Source organism: Zea mays, chromosome 9, assembly GCF_902167145.1.
Source record: "Zea mays cultivar B73 chromosome 9, Zm-B73-REFERENCE-NAM-5.0, whole genome shotgun sequence".
NCBI lineage: Eukaryota > Viridiplantae > Streptophyta > Magnoliopsida > Poales > Poaceae > Zea > Zea mays.
The window spans coordinates 158,428,638-158,448,339 of NC_050104.1; the positions used below are offsets into that span (position 1 = coordinate 158,428,638).

The window sequence follows — 19,702 nt, forward strand, 5'->3', positions numbered from 1 at the left end:
TGAGTTTTTTTTGGCAGAGTAACGATCAATGTGATAATAATGTAAATGATATTAGAATCGAACGACACTAATTCCATGTGCATGATGCAGATCGATTTTGTCAATCTCTACTACTCTATAAGCCTGTAGTGTAGGCGTCCACACCCCGTGCACCAGTTCTGCCTCCACACCCGCGACACCGCACCCGTGATTCGCGTGCCCCCGCCCGTCTCTTCTCGCCTATGGAAAGTCACCCCCTCCACCCGCGACACCGCATCACGCTCGCCCACGCTGTCGATGGAAGGCGCGGCTGTGTTCCTCGCCCCCGCAATCGACGCGATGCTCGCCTCTGGCCAGCCTCGCCCCACCATCAGCGACCCGCCCGGCTCACCTCGCCCGCGGATCTCCGCCACGCACGTCGTGACCTCCGTCGTGGCCTCGCCTCCTGCTCAACCCCACTGCGCGCCACCGCGATGGGATCACCCATCTGCGCCCCCACTGCGCGATGGGATTAGGGAGCAGCAAGGCCACCGCGATGGGATATGGGAGGAGGCAAGCGGTCCTCCTCCATCTTCGACGACGAGCTCGTACGTTCCCCTTCATCCCCTCCGTACCCTTCCCACCACCATCACCCGACCAAGCGGGCCTGGTGCTCCCCATCACGGGAGGTTCTGCTCTGCCACCTCCTCCCCATATTCCCGGACATGGACCCCCTCGACAGCGTCGGCCCCCCGGCGACATCCCCAACCCATATGCAACCTCGCTCTTCCCCCCGGCGCGATGGGATCTGGGAGCAGCAAGGACACCACAATGGGATCTGAGAGCGACAAAAGGTCCTCCTCCATCTTTAGTGACGATCTCGTACCTTCCCCTTCCTCCCCTCCGTCCCCTTCCCACCACCATCACCCCGCCAAGCGGGCCCACTGCTGCTCGTCCCACTGGAGGGAGGTTCTACTCTGCCAACTCCTCCCCCTCTTCCTGGACATGCCCCACCATCGACGGAGTCAGGTGGCGACTCACGCTCTGGCGGTACAGGCCACCATGCAATGTATGTGTGCTTCACTTATGTTTTGTTTCTTCATCACAGCAAAAATTGTGCTTGATTTGATTTGGCATTGCGTGCGTGCAGGCTCTTGTCAGGAATAACTCTTTGATGTTGTTGTTAGGAGTCGGGACGGACGTCATCAGATTTGATCTCTCACCCAGGGTAAGCTCAGTGTTCCTCTTTTTATTAGCTTTGAATGTGATATGCATGTGTTTAGCTAAATGTTTGGAATATATGATTGCTACAGGTTTTTTGTGTGTTTAATCAAGTGGTCATTTAGTTTTGAGGGTGTAGGGACTTTAGGATCTATTTGTTTGTCAATCGGAGCAAAGAAAATCATAATTCAGATTTGATTTCTTTGTGGTTCTTTCAGTTTTTCTTTATTCTAAATTTAGTCAAAAAATGTGTTGTTATAACTGGCTGGTGAGTCTGGTAATGTCTTCTATTTTTTCATCAATTCATGTTAAAAACCATCAAGATGCAACTGGAAAAATTGTCCCAGGGCATATCCACTCTTCTACCAACAACTTTCAGGTGACAATATCGTTATCTGGAGTCGTTGATCTTCTAGCAGAGACGACCCAACAACTTTCTCTTGGTCTCGCCCTAATCTTCTGGCAGAGAATCGTCGTTCTCTCCATTATCACCTGCCTGTCTCCTTCATCATTCCACCATATCGATCTAAACCCTAACCAGTCACTACCATTGGCGTTTATATTCTTCCTAGCTCTGCTATCTACTGAAAACTCCATTGGACAATAATGACACTTCGTCACTTGCCACCTTGAAATATTGGCTTAAAGAAGAAATATCCTTGCCTAAGGCAAAGACGTCTGTACATTTAAACCTCTCAGCTAATTAGATAGATCGCTTCTAATGTATTTCATTTTCTCTCTTGGACCTTGATCATGCCTTTGTGCACATATTTTTTATATATTTATTATTTAATGTAAAAATATGTGGGGGACTCCCCTGTCGGTCTTCTTCCTAATTAAGTAAATCCTAAACCTGAGGCATCTAATATTTAGGAAATGTTTAAAATGACTACATCGATATGATGTGCACTTGTATATTATTGTACTTCTTGTTATGAAAGTAAAATAGAAAAAGGGTACAACTAGAAAGTTGTTCTAGACTTAAGCTCTCGCAGATGTCATCTAATGTTTCATTTCTCTCCTCCAATGATTTCAAGTTATTCGTAACTTCTAGATGCTCCTCTGCCTTTTCTGACATTTCTGAAGCAGTTTGAGCTTCGAGCTATTCAATAAGATTCTTCAAATTAAATTTATTGACTGATGCTTCTCTTGCACTAAATTCACCTGTAGGGAGTCAAGTTCTCTTTCGCACTCTGCAATGAGAACAACCTTCCACACCTTCTATTTTCTGGAACAAGAGAACAACCTTGGACTTGTAAGGGAACCCTGTAGGGTAGATGTCCTCTTGAAAAATTTCTAAAAAACGAGGTTTAACCTCTAGCTTCTTATCCACTAATGAAACAATTCTGACAACAAGTCCTTCCGCTCCAAGAATCTCATCAATATTTTTTTCAGCAGCAGCACGGTCCTGTTTCTCATGCTTAAGTCGTTTAAATACCCGATCTTCTATGTGAGCACCCAGGGAAACTGTGAGACACACGGTGCAGGAGTGCCAGGGAAATTGTGAGACGCACGGTGCAGCAGTGCCAGGAACTAAGGATGCAGGCACAGGAAAGGCAGGGCAATCCAGTGGCGATCGACAGGAGGAGAAGTTACCCAAGTGTGAGCAGGTCGACTATGGAAGTGAAGTTGAAGGCTTCGCAGATGATGAGAACCCTGGCAAGAGGGCTGCTTTAGTTACTTTGGTGGAAATGAATACTGCAGCGACGAGGATGAGAGAGTTCAAGTGCTCACCATTGTCAATAAGGATGAGCCTGCAGATGACATTGTCGACCGTATTAATCCTGGGATAGTTGCAGGGTACAGTGAAGCGAAGGGTGCTGTAGGTGCTTCTGCCGCCACTTCTACGGTGTGACCTGCTGGCTCCCGATCGTCAAGTTTCCATGGTGTGACTAGGTGAGTAGTGTATCCCTGTAATTTGTAGCAGTTGCTAAGGGGAGACAAACAATTCAATTGATTTATCACTTTGGTATCTTAACTAAATACACATTGTCTGCTAAACATACTTGGTCAATTTGCCAAAGTCATCAATTTGTGCAGGCATAGATGGAGTGGGAAATATGAAGCTCATCTATGGGACAGTTCTTGCAGAGTAGAGGGACGTAGAAGGAAAGGGAAACAAGGTATCTATTTTTTAACCATCTAACCAGAACTAGGAGACCTTCAATCTAAAGGAGATTTACTCTTTAACTACCGAACCGTTATCTTTTGTCAATAAATAATAATTCTATGACATTGCCAGATATAGAAATATGGCCATGTAAATAAAATAGGTTTCCTTGGGAGCTAATATCGTGCATTTATTTCTTTGCCATGTTCTCATTTATCCATCATTGATTTAGAATCTTGGGCAATATTTTCTGCAGCAGTGAGAGAACAGAACTAGGTTCTTGTCCAAATATAGAAGAGCTACAAATTTGATAGCTCTCGAGGCCACATTTCATTTACTACAAACTATGCACTTTTGAACCAATACTAAATTGTATGTAATTATTGAAAGGGAAATGTGCCTTTGGGCCATTTCTAAGTATTTTGGTGATTGAGTGCAAACACAAGTGCTTAAATGTGAAAATATGCCCATGGATGAACAAAGTGCAAATCACAAGTTAAGGTATGTTTCTAAGCCTTAGTACATTGGTTTTGTGTACTAATATATTTGTCTAAGTGTTAGAAACAGAGAGAAAGAAAAAAGGAGATTGTTGGCTGTGTACAGCACACAGGCTGTTTCGGGCTGGGGCACCGGACTGTCCGGTGTGCACCGGACAGTGTCCGGTGCGCCAGACCAGCGCGGAGCAAACCAGCCGCTCTCGGGTTTTTCTCCGGCGACTTCGGCTAAAATTCACCGGACTGTCCGGTGTGCACCGGGCTGTCCGGTGAGCTAACGGTCGGCCGCGCGATCGGCGCGCGACACGTGGCCGAGCCAACGGTCGGAAAGGTACACCGGACTGTCCGGTGCGCCAACGGTGCGCAGATCTGCATCAGAAAGCAACGGTCGGATGAGCTTTTTATGGAAACAAATCGGGCACCGGACAGTGTCCGGTGTGCACCGGACTGTCCGGTGCACCACGAGACAGAAGGCAAAGATGGCCTTCCAGATTTGTTCCCAACGACTCCTAGCTGCCTTGGGGCTATAAAAGGGACCCCTTGGCGCATGGAGGAGTACACCAAGCAACCTTAGAGCAATCTTGATCATCCACACTCAGTCTTTGCGCATTTGTTTGTCATTCTAAGTGATTCGAGCTCTGTTCTAGTGAGAACTTCGAGATAGTCTTTTGAGCTCGATTCTTGGCCGTGTGTGTGCGCATTTTGCTGTGGTTTTGTGTGTGTTGCTTTCCTCCCTTACTCCGTGCTTCTTTGTGAAACTCAATTGTAAGGGCGAGAGACTCCAAGTTGTGGAGATTCCTCGCAAACGGGAAAAGATCAAAGGAAAGAAGAACACCGTGGTATTCAAGTTGATCATTGGATCACTTGAGAGGAGTTGAGTGCAACTCTCGTCCGTTGGGACGCCACAACGTGGAGTAGGCAAGTTTTGTACTTGGCCGAACCACGGGATAACCACCGTGTCATCTCTGTGCTTAAATTCTTGTGGTTATTGTGTTCTGGCTCCTCTCTAGCCACTTGGCAATAATTGTGCTAACACTCTTAACCAAGTTTTGTGGCTATAAGTTTAAGTTTTACAGGATCACCTATTCACCCCCCCCCTAGGTGCTCTCAATTGGTATCGGAGCCGTTCTCTTCAAGAAAGGGACTAACCGCCCGAAGAGATGGATCCTAAGGGGAAGGGAATTGTGATCAACGACAAGGAGAAGGAGTCTTTCGTCAACGGGCCAAGGGATGACAAGTCCAACAACTCGGGCTCGGGCCACAAGCGAAAAGATGGGAAGAAGAAGAAGACAAGACGCATCAAGGAGATCGTCTACTACGACAGCGATGAGTCCTCTTCTTCCCAAAAGGACGACGACAACGACTACAGGAAGACAGTTAATTCGAACTTTTCATTTGATTATTCTCGTATTCCACATAGTTCGAATTCGCATTTGCTCTCCATTCCTCTTGGTAAACCTCCACACTTTGATGGAGAGGACTACGGATTTTGGAGTCACAAAATGCGTAGTCATTTATTCTCTCTCCATCCAAGCATATGGGAGATTGTAGAGAATGGAATGAAATTTGATAGCTCGGACAGCCCTTTGTTTATCAATGAACAAATTCATAAAAATGCACAAGCTACTACTGTTCTCTTAGCATCCTTGTGCAGGGAAGAGTACAATAAGGTGAGCGGCTTGGACAATGCCAAGCAGATATGGGACACCCTCAAGATCTCTCACGAGGGGAACGACATCACCATGCTCACCAAGATGGAGTTGGTGGAGGGCGAGCTTGGACGATTCGCCATGATAAGGGGAGAAGAGCCAACTCAAACTTACAACCGGCTCAAGACCCTCATCAACAAGATAAGGAGCTACGGAAGCACGCGTTGGACGGATCACGACGTCGTCCGCCTAATGCTCAGGTCATTTACCGTTCTTGATCCTCATCTCGTGAACAATATTCGTGAGAATCCCAGGTACACGATGATGACGCCCGAAGAAGTACTTGGAAAATTCGTGAGCGGGCGGATGATGATCAAGGAGGCAAGATACGTCGACGACGCGTTGAACGGTCCACTCCACGAATCTCAACCCATTGCTCTAAAGGCAACAAGGAGCAAGGAGTCGCTACCTAGCAAGGTGGCACAAATTGAGGCGGCCGGACTTAACGATGAAGAGATGGCTCTCATCATTAAACGCTTCAAGACGGTATTAAAGGGTCACAAGGGGCAGCCAAGCAAGACCAAGACAAAGGGGAAGCGCTCATGCTTCAAGTGCGGTAAGATTGGTCATTTTATCGCTAACTGCCCCGATAATGATAGCGACCAGGAACAGGGAAACAAGAGGGAAAAGAAGAAGAATTACAAGAAGGCAAAGGGTGAGGCGCATCTAGGCAAGGAGTGGGACTCGGACTGCTCCTCGTCCGACTCCGACAACGAAGGACTCGCCGCTACCGCCTTCAACAAGTCATCCCTCTTCCCCAACGAGCATCACACTTGCCTCATGGCAAGGGAAAAGAAGGTAATCACTCGAAATGCTAATACTTATGATTCTTCTAGTGATGATGAATCTAGTGAGGATGAAATTGATTACTCTAGTTTATTCAAGGGATTGGATAGAACTAAGATAGCTAAGATTAATGAGTTGATTGATGCCTTAAATGAAAAAGATAGAATCTTAGAGAAACAGGAAGACCTTTTATATGAAGAACATGATAAATTTGTTAGTGCACAAAATTCACTTGCTCTAGAAGTTAAAAGAAATGGAATACTTTCTTGTGAACTTTCTACTTGTAATGAAACCATTTCTTCTTTAAAAGGTGAAATTAATGTTTTAACTGCTAAACTAGAAGTAGCAAGTAACTCTTGTGTTGAAAATATTACAATTTGCACTAGGTGTAAGGATTTTGATGTTAATGCTTGTAGTGAACACTTAGTTTCAATTTCAAAACTAAATGATGAAATGGCTAGTCTTAATGCTCAACTTAAGACTAGCAAAAGTGATTTTGAAAAACTAAAATTTGCTAGGGATGCCTACACGGTTGGTAGACACCCCTCAATTAAGGATGGACTTGGCTTCAAGAAGGAAGCCAAGAACTTAACAAGCCATAAGGCTCCCATTCCCGCCAAGGAGAAAGGGAAGGCCCCTATGGCTACTAGCGCTAAAAGGAACCATGCCTTTTTATATCATGATAGAAGACATACTAGAAATGCAAATAGAAGTTATGATGCTTTTGATTCATATGTTTATGATTCTCATGCCATGTTTGCTCCTAGTTCCTCTTATGTGTATGATAGAAATGTTACTAGGAAAAATGTTGTTCCTAAAAAGAATGTTATTCATGCTCCTAGGAAAGTAGCAAATGAACCATCTACCATTTATTATACTTGCAATGCTCCCTTTGCTATTTGTAGAAAGGGCAAGAAGGTAATTGCTAGGAAGTTAGGGGCAAGATGCAATGGAGATAAAACTTGCATTTGGGTCCCTAAGAATATATGTGCTAACCTTGCAGGACCCAACATGAGTTGGGTACCTAAAACCCAAGCCTAAATTTGCCTTGCAGGTTTATGCATCCGGGGGTTCAAGCTGGATTATAGACAGCGGATGCACAAACCATATGACGGGGGAGAAGAAGATGTTCACCTCCTACGTCAAGAATAAGGATTCCCAAGATTCAATTATATTCGGTGATGGGAATCAAGGCAAGGTAAAAGGGTTAGGTAAAATTGCAATCTCAAGTGAGCACTCAATTTCTAATGTGTTTTTAGTTGAGTCACTAGGATATAATTTACTATCTGTTAGTCAATTATGCAATATGGGATATAACTGTCTATTTACAAATGTAGATGTGTCTGTCTTTAGAAGAAGTGATGGTTCAGTAGCTTTTAAAGGTGTATTAGACGGCAAACTTTATTTAGTTGATTTTGCAAAAGAAGAGGTCGGTCTAGATGCATGCTTAATAGCTAAGACTAGCATGGGCTGGCTGTGGCATCGCCGCTTAGCACATGTGGGGATGAAGAACCTTCACAAGCTTCTAAAGGGAGAACACGTGATAGGTTTGACTAACGTTCAATTCGAAAAAGATAGACCCTGTGCAGCTTGTCAAGCAGGTAAACAGGTGGGAGGAGCATATCACAGCAAGAATGTGATGACCACATCAAGGCCTCTGGAGCTGCTACATATGGACCTCTTCGGACCCGTCGCCTATCTGAGCATAGGAGGGAGTAAGTATGGTCTAGTTATTGTAGATGATTTTTCCCGCTTCACTTGGGCGTTCTTTTTGCAGGATAAGTCTGAAACCCAAGGGACCCTCAAGCGCTTCCTCAGGAGAGCTCAAAATGAGTTTGAGCTCAAGGTGAAGAAGATAAGGAGCGACAACGGGTCCGAGTTCAAGAACCTTCAAGTGGAGGAGTTCCTTGAAGAGGAAGGGATCAAGCACGAGTTCTCCGCTCCCTACACACCACAGCAAAATGGTGTGGTAGAGAGGAAGAACATGACGCTCATCGACATGGCGAGGACGATGCTAGGAGAGTTCAAGACCCCCGAGTGCTTTTGGACGGAAGCCGTGAACACGGCTTGCCACGCCATCAACAGGGTCTACCTTCATCGCCTCCTCAAGAAGACGTCATATGAGCTACTAACCGGTAACAAACCCAATGTATCTTACTTTCGTGTATTTGGGAGCAAGTGCTACATTCTAGTGAAGAAGGGTAGAAATTCTAAGTTTGCTCCCAAAGCCGTAGAAGGGTTTTTGTTAGGTTATGACTCAAATACAAAGGCGTATAGAGTCTTCAACAAATCATCGGGTTTGGTTGAAGTCTCTAGCGACGTTGTATTTGATGAGACTAATAGCTCTCCAAGAGAGCAAGTTGTTAATTGTGATGATGTAGATGAAGAAGATGTTCCGACGGCCGCTATACGAACCATGGCGATTGGAGAAGTTCGGCCACAGGAACAAGATGAACGAGATCAACCTTCTTCCTCAACTAAGGTGCATCCCCCAACTCAAGACGATGAACAGGTTCATCAACAGGAGGTGTGTGATCAAGGGGGAGCACAAGATGATCATGTGATGGAGGAAGAAGCGCAACCGGCACCTCCAACCCAAGTTCGAGCGATGATTCAAAGGGATCATCCCGTCGACCAAATTCTGGGTGACATTAGCAAGGGAGTAACTACTCGGTCTCGATTAGTTAATTTTTGTGAACATTACTCCTTTGTCTCTTCTATTGAGCCTTTCAGGGTAGAAGAGGCCTTGCTAGATCCGGACTGGGTGTTGGCCATGCAGGAGGAACTCAATAACTTCAAGAGGAATGAAGTTTGGACACTGGTGCCTCGTCCTAAGCAAAATATTGTGGGAACCAAGTGGGTGTTCCGCAACAAACAAGACAAGCACGGAGTGGTGACGAGGAACAAGGCTCGACTTGTGGCAAAAGGTTATGCCCAAGTCGCAGGTTTGGACTTTGAGGAGACTTTTGCTCCTGTGGCTAGGCTAGAGTCCATTCGTATCTTGCTAGCATATGCCGCTCACCATTCTTTCAGGTTGTACCAAATGGATGTGAAGAGCGCTTTCCTCAACGGGCCAATAAAGGAGGAGGTGTACGTGGAGCAACCCCCTAGCTTCGAGGATGAGCGGTACCTCGACCATGTGTGTAAGCTCTCTAAGGCGCTCTATGGACTTAAGCAAGCCCCAAGAGCATGGTATGAATGCCTTAGAGACTTTCTAATTGCTAATGCTTTCAAGGTTGGGAAAGCCGATCCAACTCTTTTCACTAAGACATGTGATGGTGATTTATTTGTGTGCCAAATTTATGTCGATGACATAATATTTGGTTCAACTAATAAAAAGTCTTGTGAAGAGTTTAGCAGGGTGATGACGCAGAAATTCGAGATGTCGATGATGGGCGAGTTGAACTACTTCCTTGGGTTTCAAGTGAAGCAACTCAAGGACGGTACCTTCATCTCCCAAACAAAGTACACGCAGGACCTGCTAAAGCGGTTTGGGATGAAGGACGCCAAGCCCGCAAAGACGCCGATGGGAACCGACGGGCACACCGACCTCAACAAAGGTGGTAAGTCCGTTGATCAAAAAGCATACCGGTCAATGATAGGATCATTACTCTACTTATGTGCTAGTAGACCGGATATTATGCTTAGCGTATGCATGTGTGCTAGATTTCAATCCGATCCTAAGGAGTGTCACTTAGTGGCGGTGAAGCGAATCCTTAGATATTTAGTTGCTACGCCTTGCTTCGGGATCTGGTATCCAAAGGGGTCTACCTTTGACTTGATTGGATATTCAGATTCCGATTATGCTGGATGTAAGGTCGATAGGAAGAGTACATCAGGGACGTGCCAATTCTTAGGAAGGTCCCTGGTGTCATGGAACTCTAAGAAACAAACCTCCGTTGCCCTATCCACTGCTGAGGCCGAGTATGTTGCCGCAGGACAGTGTTGCGCGCAACTACTTTGGATGAGGCAAACCCTCAGGGACTTTGGCTACAATCTGAGCAAAGTCCCACTCCTATGTGATAATGAGAGTGCTATCCGCATGGCGGAAAATCCTGTTGAGCACAGCCGCACAAAGCACATAGACATCCGGCATCACTTTTTGAGAGACCACCAGCAAAAGGGGGATATCGAAGTGTTTCATGTTAGCACCGAGAACCAGCTAGCCGATATCTTTACCAAGCCTCTAGATGAGAAGACCTTTTGCAGGCTGCGCAGTGAGCTAAATGTCTTAGATTCGCGGAACTTGGATTGAATTGTAGCATACATGTGTTTATGCCTTTGATCATGTTCATTCTGCATTTTGTTGCTTATTTTGGTGCTCAAGTTGTACACACACTCCCTGGACCTCACAAGTCCGTTGCAAAGTGATGCACATGTTTAGGGGGAGATGTGTTACAACTTGACTCTTTGAGACTAACTGTGTCGTTGAGTTTGCTTGATTTAGTCTCGAAGGAGAATTGAAAGGGAAAAGGTGGACTTGAACCATGAAAGACTTCCACTGCACTCCGATGAGAGGGTAACTTATTTCAAGTCCATCTCATGAATTCTTATTGCCAATTGCTCTTAATTGAAGATTTTTGGTGAGGCAATGGGGTTACAGGGCCAAGATTGATCCCGTTTTGGTGCTTGATGCCAAAGGGGGAGAAAATAAAGGCCAAAGCAATAAATGGATCAGCTACCACTTGAGAAATTTTGAAAATAGTAGAATAGAGCTTTTGGTTTGTCAAAACTCTTGTATTGTCTCTTTTGTCAAAAGTTGGCTTCTTGTGGGGAGAAATGTTGATTATGGGAAATAGGGGGAGTTTTTGAAATCTTTGATTAATATCTTTTGGAATGACTCTCTTTATGCTTCAACATGTGTGTTTGACTTAGAGATAGAGATTTGGGTTTGATTTCAAAAACAAACCAAGTGGTGGCAAAGGATGATCCATATATGCCAAATATGAATCAAAATAGATTTGAATTCTATTTGTAGTGATTTTGCACTTGTTCTAGTTGCTTTATGTTGTGTTGGCATAAATCACCAAAAAGGGGGAGATTGAAAGGGAAATGTGCCTTTGGGCCATTTCTAAGTATTTTGGTGATTGAGTGCAAACACAAGTGCTTAAATGTGAAAATATGCCCATGGATGAACAAAGTGCAAATCACAAGTTAAGGTATGTTTCTAAGCCTTAGTACATTGGTTTTGTGTACTAATATATTTGTCTAAGTGTTAGAAACAGAGAGAAAGAAAAAAGGAGATTGTTGGCTGTGTACAGCACACAGGCTGTTTCGGGCTGGGGCACCGGACTGTCCGGTGTGCACCGGACAGTGTCCGGTGCGCCAGACCAGCGCGGAGCAAACCAGCCGCTCTCGGGTTTTTCTCCGGCGACTTCGGCTAAAATTCACCGGACTGTCCGGTGTGCACCGGACTGTCCGGTGAGCCAACGGTCGGCCGGGCCAACGGTCGGCCGCGCGATCGGCGCGCGACACGTGGCCGAGCCAACGGTCGGAAAGGTACACCGGACTGTCCGGTGTGCACCGGACATGTCCGGTGCGCCAACGGTGCGCAGATCTGCATCAGAAAGCAACGGTCGGATGAGCTTTTTATGGAAACAAATCGGGCACCGGACAGTGTCCGGTGTGCACCGGACTGTCCGGTGCACCACGAGACAGAAGGCAAAGATGGCCTTCCAGATTTGTTCCCAACGGCTCCTAGCTGCCTTGGGGCTATAAAAGGGACCCCTTGGCGCATGGAGGAGTACACCAAGCAACCTTAGAGCAATCTTGATCATCCACACTCAGTCTTTGCGCATTTGTTTGTCATTCTAAGTGATTCGAGCTCTGTTCTAGCGAGAACTTCGAGATAGTCTTTTGAGCTTGATTCTTGGCCGTGTGTGTGCGCATTTTGCTGTGGTTTTGTGTGTGTTGCTTTCCTCCCTTACTCCGTGCTTCTTTGTGAAACTCAATTGTAAGGGCGAGAGACTCCAAGTTGTGGAGATTCCTCGCAAACGGGAAAAGATCAAAGGAAAGAAGAACACCGTGGTATTCAAGTTGATCATTGGATCACTTGAGAGGAGTTGAGTGCAACTCTCGTCCGTTGGGACGCCACAACGTGGAGTAGGCAAGTTTTGTACTTGGCCGAACCACGGGATAACCACCGTGTCATCTCTGTGCTTAAATTCTTGTGGTTATTGTGTTCTGGCTCCTCTCTAGCCACTTGGCAATAATTGTGCTAACACTCTTAACCAAGTTTTGTGGCTATAAGTTTAAGTTTTACAGGATCACCTATTCACCCCCCCCCTCTAGGTGCTCTCAATTATGTATGCCACATCATTCTTCAGTCAGTGTCCTGTTTCTTTTGTTCTAAGTCAGTATTGAAGTTAGTGTTTTTTTGCATTATATAACTTGAGCACGTGCGTTGCTACGGTCGAGAAGTATTGGCAGCCACAGGATTTTCTCTCTGACCTAGCATCTGAATGATTTCATGTTGAAGTTAAGGAGTTCAGAGATCATGCCAAGGAGACCCCTGATGATTTTTGTTTATTTGGTTCAAGACATAATTACTGAGGAAGCTCTTCCAACATACCAGACTATGCTTAACACCCTTGATGGTGTTAGAGATGAGACAGGTGCAAGCCCCACTGCTTGGCTGTTTGGACGAGGGATGGACTGCTGAGGAGAATAGGCATGATGATCTACTTAACAAGTATATGTAGCTCACTGGGAGGGAGGGTAGATATGAGGCAAACCGAGAAGATAATTCAATATCTTATTGGCTCTAGAATGGTAATATATTCTCTCTTTTTTATCTATTTTTTCTTGTCTATTTAACTTATCGAGTCTTAACATGTACATTCATGCTTCTGAAGTGTTTATTTTGGGTTGTTTGGAGTTTGGTTATTGGTGAATTTCTTTTGATATGAACTCACTATGTTGCCATTTTTTCAGCAACTATTGTTCTAAAATTTTGAACAGTTGTCCTATTTCAGTTGGGTCATTGGTTGTTTCTCTTTTGTTCACTTTGTTTTTTAATCTATTCTACTGATTATAACTATGTAGACTAATATATATTTCCTTTACTGCATCCTTTTCAGGATCATAGGACCAAGAATAATCCTTATCTTGGTTTCATTTACACCTCCTTCCAGTAGCGCGCGATCATAATATCACAAGGGAACACTGCTTATCACGCTAAGGACTTTGGTGACTTAAAGCTCACACAAATATGTGGCATCATCACCTCAAATGAGAAGCGACATGAAACTGTGTACACCAAGATCATGGAGAAGCTGTTTGAGATCGACCCTGATGGTACAGTGGTTGCTCTGGCTAACATGATGGATTTGACGGGCAGGACGACAAGCTATTTGAGCACTTCTCCATGATCGCATAGAGGCTTGACGTTTACGTTGTTCAGGTTGTGACTGCTTGAATTGGAGCATAGTCTATCATGCATCCTGAGAGGCATCGCGACGACAACACCTGGTGTGTCATGGGACATAGTTCAGGTTTTGACCAAATGGTCTAGGAGCATTTGTTTTACCTTGTGTCGTCTCATAGAGTGATAGGACAATGTTCATCTATGTTCTAGCTTTGTTTTGTCTGTTGCTTGATGTACAACTTGTGTCCATGGGTCTGAACATGGGGTGAACATGTTGTACGTTGTCGCTAGCAGTGTGTTTCGGTATGTGTATTTCAGTTGTTGAGATCTGTAAAAAATTGTGAGCCATGGAGTTTGTTCTGTTCTATTTGCCAGATCCCAAGGCTGGACATGGCTTGAAATTTTGCGATGTCAAAATAACTAGCTTCCTGCAAACAGATAAGCGACATACGATTCATAGTTTCATCGAGTGGTATAAACACGTTGTTGCTATCTCGCTGTATCAGAAAATGTGGTTTAACAGTTAACCGTGTCAGTACAGTCTAGAGATCGACAAGTACTCTTCTATAGATTGCTATTTTGTCTTCATGAATCTTAACACATATTTCACTAAGAGAAAATAATAATAATACAAAACTAGACCTAACCCAGATAAAGGTTATGTTCAAGTAAATGGATTTGGTCCAACTGAAGAAAATCTAATCTAATTATTCTAAATCTCTACTTCTCTACTGTATATAAAGCACCAGTTTCTACAGTTCCACACCCTTCCTTTTTCCACTTTGTACAAAAACAAGGTAAAATTGTGCACAAGTGGGGTTCAAGTCTTTGTTGTTGACTCTACATTCATATCCACCTAACCAACAGAATACATATATTTTATATTTTATTAAAACAAAGTTTATCTGTGTAATATATAGAAACTGTAACAATGTACATGCATCTGACTACCCCTAAAGTATTGATATTGAGCGCAACCAACAGTTCAAATAGAGCATAAATTATTATAAAGATTTAGAACATGTTTAAACAATTATTAATTTAAACAAAGCAATTATACCATAGCAACGCATGAGCACACACCTAGTAGTATTTGATGTATTTACATGGGATGTTCCATTTTTTTAGTCCTTGCTACCACCATCCGTTATTCAAGTTAGTGTCCCAGATTGCTGTTGAACATTGTATTAACAAAATGGCCTGTAGAATTTCATCTCTGCATCTGAATTTACGCCGCTATGCCTGTACTTTCGTTTTGAGATGTTGTTGGGGGCTTGGGGCTGTAAAGACAGAGTAGAAGTTCTGTGCACTTGCACGACTGGACGAGTGAACACTGCTAGACGGATGACCGACCCCGCCCAGGTCTACGCTCAGCGTTTGCGCTGTTGTTTGGTGGTGCACGCATAACCATGGGCCACATAGGGGTAGGCCCAGCCCATTTTCATGGTGGCCCTCGGATTCCTTTCTGGCGGGAGCCCCTCACACGGGTTTCCGTTCGTCCAACGGTCACTTGCCAGATGGGTCAACTTGACCGTTACCAGTCGTGGGTCGCGGCGCGTCTCCTTTTCCCCAACGGCTTCATCGCCACCAGGCACCAGCCCACCACCACCAGTTTTCCTCCCCTTCCCGCTCATCAGACCCAGATGCCGCCTCCTCATCACTAATCACCACTGCCCCGCGCTCCCCTCCCACTCGCTTTGTGCTGCCTCTCGCCGTCGCTCGCGGTTCCCGATGGGCTGCTTCCTTGGCTGCTTCGGGGGGGCCAAGGAGCGCCGCCGCCGCCGCAAGCGGTCGCCTTCACAGTCCCCCAACGGCCGCGCCCGGGTAACCGAGTCGACCCGCTCCGTGATTTGTTTTGTTTCTCCCGTTGCTCGATCGAGTTCTAGTGTTGGTGGATCGGATCATCTGATCGAATCTGCGTGTGATGTCGGATCAGGCTGTGCCGCGGGTTACGCCGAAGAAGGTTGATGTGGATGGGGAGGCCGCGGCCTCCGCCGCCGCGCCGCTCCTAGCGACGCTCCTCGAGTTGAGGTTCGTGGGTGGGTCGCTGCAGTTTCAGTCTGGCGAGATGAGCCGCCGCTCTCGTCGTTTCATCCGGCGTATCTGTGTTGTGCTTGTTCAGGGACTCCACGGACGGCATGTGCCTAGCCGTCGTGAAGAAGAAGGTGACGTTCGACCCCAACGTCACCACCTTCGAGGCGGCCCCGATCCCGGAGGACGACGGCGAGGGAACCGATCCGGAGGATGGTGGGGCTAGCAGGGAGAAGGGGTGGATGCTGGTGCCGGAGTGTGCCAAGTCCGAGGCCTTCCCCTTGAACCACAGGTACAGCAACTGCGCCGGCAGCGACACCGACAGCGACTACGAGGACGCCGAGGAGGACGAGTTCGAAGGCGACGAGGACGACGAGGAGGAAGACGAAGACGGGATTGATGAGTGCGCGATCGACGGCGACGAGGACGAAGACGAGCACGGCCTCCTCGGCATCGGACGCAGCGAGGAGGATGCGTGCGAGTCGCTCTTCCTGCTTCCGTTTGGCAAGACATCCAAGGATTCCTTCGGCCAGGTAGTGGCGCCCGCCGTGCCCCCGGCGGCGGAGGCCCCCGCGGTGCTCGGCTCCGTAGAGAATCTCAACCTCGCCCGGTGGAAGGAACCCAAGCCCCGGGCTGCCGCTGCACTCAAGTCCTCGGACAAGGAGAACGTCACTGTGGGGCAAGAGAACCGGATGGACGACCTCCTCGCCGAGCCACCAGCGGCCAAGAGGAAGGAGGAGAGGCCGGCGGTCTCGGGCTACACCCCCAGCACGCCGAGCAAGCAGGAGGCCTCCGTGGACGCCAGCCTCTCCACGTGGCTCGGTTCCTCGGGGACGCCCGAGAGCAACTCCGTCCGGTCCTACTCGCCGATCAGCCGGGAGGACCGCCCGATCCTTGGGGACCTCACCGTGGAGGACATCAAGATATCGTCGGCCAGCTCAACGCCGAGGAGGTCGAGGTCCCCGAGCCCGAGCCCGGATGACATGCCGATCCTGGGGACGGTGGGCGCTTACTGGAACTGCAGCGCCAAGGAGGCCGATCCGGTGACAAGGGGAGGGTTTATGAGGACCAGAACCAGATTTGGGCAGGTGAACTTTGTCTCAGCAATCTGACTGCAATTCCAGCTCTTCCAGGTATAATCTTCTGAGTTCTGATGTTAAATCATGTGCAGGGTTTTGCAGGATGAAATGGTGGATTGCTACTGAACAGTGGACACACCTCTCCTCCCGCTAGGAGGGTAGAATGCAAGAGTGAAAACCAGTTTGCATTTCTTTCATATGTTGTAAAACATTACATGGTCACCAGATCAGTATTCTAGTATGATATTTTTTGTGGCACTTGTCAATATGATGCAGTATTTCATATTATTCTTTTGTCAATATGATCAATTTGTATTTGTGCGTGTTATATACCCTCTCTTTTTTGGAATATTTTGTACCAGCATCTGCAGTACCAGAATCGCTCAAAATTTCAACACTTCGACCGACCTTCATTCTTGCAATTCAAACTACAATCTGCAAATGATTCGAGCGTATTTGTTTTTCAGACACTTGCACATACAAACCATATGAAGTCTGCAACATACACTGACCCAGCCGACGGTTAATGAATAAAGATGTATCAGACTTAGGACTTGTTCGTTTATGTCGGATTGCAAACGGAATCGTTCCAGCTAATCAAAGTTTATATAAATTAGAGAAGCAATCCGGTTAGTAATCGTTCCTATCCACCAATCCGACACAAACGAACAAGACCTTAGGGCATGTTTGTTTGAGGTTATAGATTATATCTGGATTATAATCTAAATTATATAATTCAGATTATAATCTAGATATATTATAATCTACATGTAGTTGTTTGGTAGTTTAGATTATATAAATATAGATTATTCACAAAGACAACAATACCCTTGTTTGTTTATTTGAGGTGGGAAAAGAAGGATGTTATATATTATAATTTCTATTTACATAACCATGGATGTGAGTTTTTTGCCAAAATAATCTCAAATAAGCTACACTTGAGGAAATTATGAGATTGTCATAATATGGGCTTTAGATTATATAATCTGAACACATAATCTAGTTGTTTGTTTACGTATTGGATTATTTACGCTGGATTATATAATCTGGATAGATTATAATCTGAAACAAACAAGGCCTCAGATGAGTCAAGGTCAAGTTTACGCAATTTGGTGTTCAACATTGAATACCATGACCTAGGCGTTTGTTTTAATTCATACTCTATCTATTCCATAAAATAAAGCGTACATGTTTTTAAAAAACCAATGTTTTAGAACTTTGTCTAACAATTCAACCAAAAACACATGTTTTTAGTGTATGCATACTTTGATTTGTATTAAAAATACTTTAATATGATGCTCATTTTGTATTCGTTGATGGTATATTTTAAAAATAAATAAATGGACAAAATTTCACTTTAAAAAATTAAATGCCTTGGTTTATGGGATGGAGGGACTATATTGTTTTATCAAGCTTGTAGATATAGGAGGGTTTTTGTTTGTCCTCGTATTTAGGAGGTTGTCCCGTGTACACTTTTTCTTCTAGAACACCATAAAGAAAATTATCCCATACAACTAGCTGTTTTAAATAGCAACCTTAACTACGACTAAAAATATTTTCATAGCCAATGTGATATCTATATGTAAACCCTTTTACAACTAATCATGCTTTATATCTATCGGTAGACCTATATGCTCTTTTCTTAGTTGTTTAGACCCACTAACAATCATTGATATTCTTTACTTTTATGGAAACACCGGGTGCTAGATTATGTTCTTCTACAGTTGTTTAAAATTCACATCCATCTTCTACAATAATTCAAATTTCACATCCATGGCTTGTCTGTTGACTTGTTCGATGCCCACACCATACATCTAACATGTATAACAACTTGTTTATTTTTGTTGAAATATAATCGTTGGAAGGGCATCGGCCTATCCGATACCCTCGATTTCTATATTTTTTATTCTAATGGCTAGCTTTCTTTGGAGTCTATAAATACACTCCTTGTCCGGCTTTGGCTAGTATGCCACAGCCTCTAGCACTTGTATACACATAGAGGGGCTTGATAAACACACTTCGTTCATTTTAAAAACACAGGGAGAGATATTAAAGAACTCCTAATGTGTGGTGTAGAGTTCATGCAACTTGTGACACTAGTTAAGAGGAGTTAGGATGATCATACACTTTTTATTTTTAGTGGTTGTCTGGCTTGGTGATTGTGGGGTCGTCGATTGACTATTGGTGATTGTTGTCAACTCCGATTGCTATAGTGAGAAGCTCTTATACTAATTCTTTGTGGGCGATCCATGGATAGTAACTACAGTGGAATAATGACGATATCACTTGCTACGAGCCATAAACAACAGACGAGGTAGAAGGTCTGGTCAAGGCAAACAAGCAGGATTGCTGCGGATCTGGAGAAAGTCCGCCGCAGAGGAAGGAGGAGAAGGTTGTAGGGCACTGAACACCCTCACCACCAGCAGTCGATGAACAGGAAGTGGTCGACAGACCGTACCAGGAGAAGAAATTCAAAACCCCAAGGGCCGGGGCGTCGCAAATTATCCAGGTCAAGTTGCTCAGAAAGCCACATTGATCTCTAGCTTTTGTGCAAATGAACAGGTAGAAAAACTTGCACTCGTTGGCTGCAATGAGCTCCGTCAAATACACACTGTCAGCTTTGGGCCGAACAGATCCATCCAACTCTCATCCAGGCGCTCATGTTAGCTGTTACCTAGTAGGCTGTTGGCGAAGCTACTAGCTCTGCTAAAAGTTTAACCGGTAGTCTTAGCAAGCATGGGCTAAAATGGATCGCACATTTGATAGTCAGATGTGCAAGAGATCTAAATGGCTGTTCGTCCTTACCCACATATGTTCTTTTAAATCAAAAAACAAAAATCTCATACAAGAGCACCAGTGGTCTAGTGGTAGAATAGTACCCTGCCACGGTACAGACCCGGGTTCGATTCCCGGCTGGTGCATCTTTTTTTTGTTTTGTTTTAAACACG

At 45.2% G+C, this 19,702-nt stretch overlaps 1 protein-coding gene, 1 non-coding gene and 1 pseudogene across 2 annotated transcripts; all 3 read left to right on the forward strand.

Moving 5' to 3' along the window:
- The first annotated feature begins 276 nt into the window (after positions 1 to 276).
- Positions 277 to 13,695, forward strand: LOC103640443 (stearoyl-[acyl-carrier-protein] 9-desaturase 2, chloroplastic-like; annotated as a pseudogene).
- Positions 13,696 to 15,250: 1,555 nt separating this feature from the next.
- Positions 15,251 to 17,082, forward strand: LOC100277070 (uncharacterized). The gene is made up of 4 exons (NM_001371587.1): positions 15,251 to 15,468; positions 15,581 to 15,675; positions 15,767 to 16,763; positions 16,847 to 17,082. Exons 1-4 carry the CDS (start codon positions 15,376 to 15,378, stop codon positions 16,859 to 16,861), a joined length of 1,200 nt encoding a protein of 399 aa, NP_001358516.1. The 5' UTR covers positions 15,251 to 15,375; the 3' UTR covers positions 16,862 to 17,082.
- Positions 17,083 to 19,604: 2,522 nt separating this feature from the next.
- TRNAG-GCC (transfer RNA glycine (anticodon GCC)) lies at positions 19,605 to 19,675 on the forward strand. Its single transcript has one exon. It is a non-coding gene; the product is annotated as a tRNA-Gly (tRNA).
- The last annotated feature ends 27 nt before the right edge of the window (positions 19,676 to 19,702 follow it).

Bases quoted from the DNA above. Each gene is read 5' to 3' on its own strand.
- LOC100277070 (NM_001371587.1), top strand. From the start codon at position 15,376: ATGGGCTGCTTCCTTGGCTGCTTCGGGGGGGCCAAGGAGCGCCGCCGC. The intron at 15,469-15,580 runs GTAACCGAGTCG...ATGTCGGATCAG, and splicing joins CCCCCAACGGCCGCGCCCGG to GCTGTGCCGCGGGTTACGCC. The intron at 15,676-15,766 runs GTTCGTGGGTGG...GTGCTTGTTCAG, and splicing joins GCGACGCTCCTCGAGTTGAG to GGACTCCACGGACGGCATGT.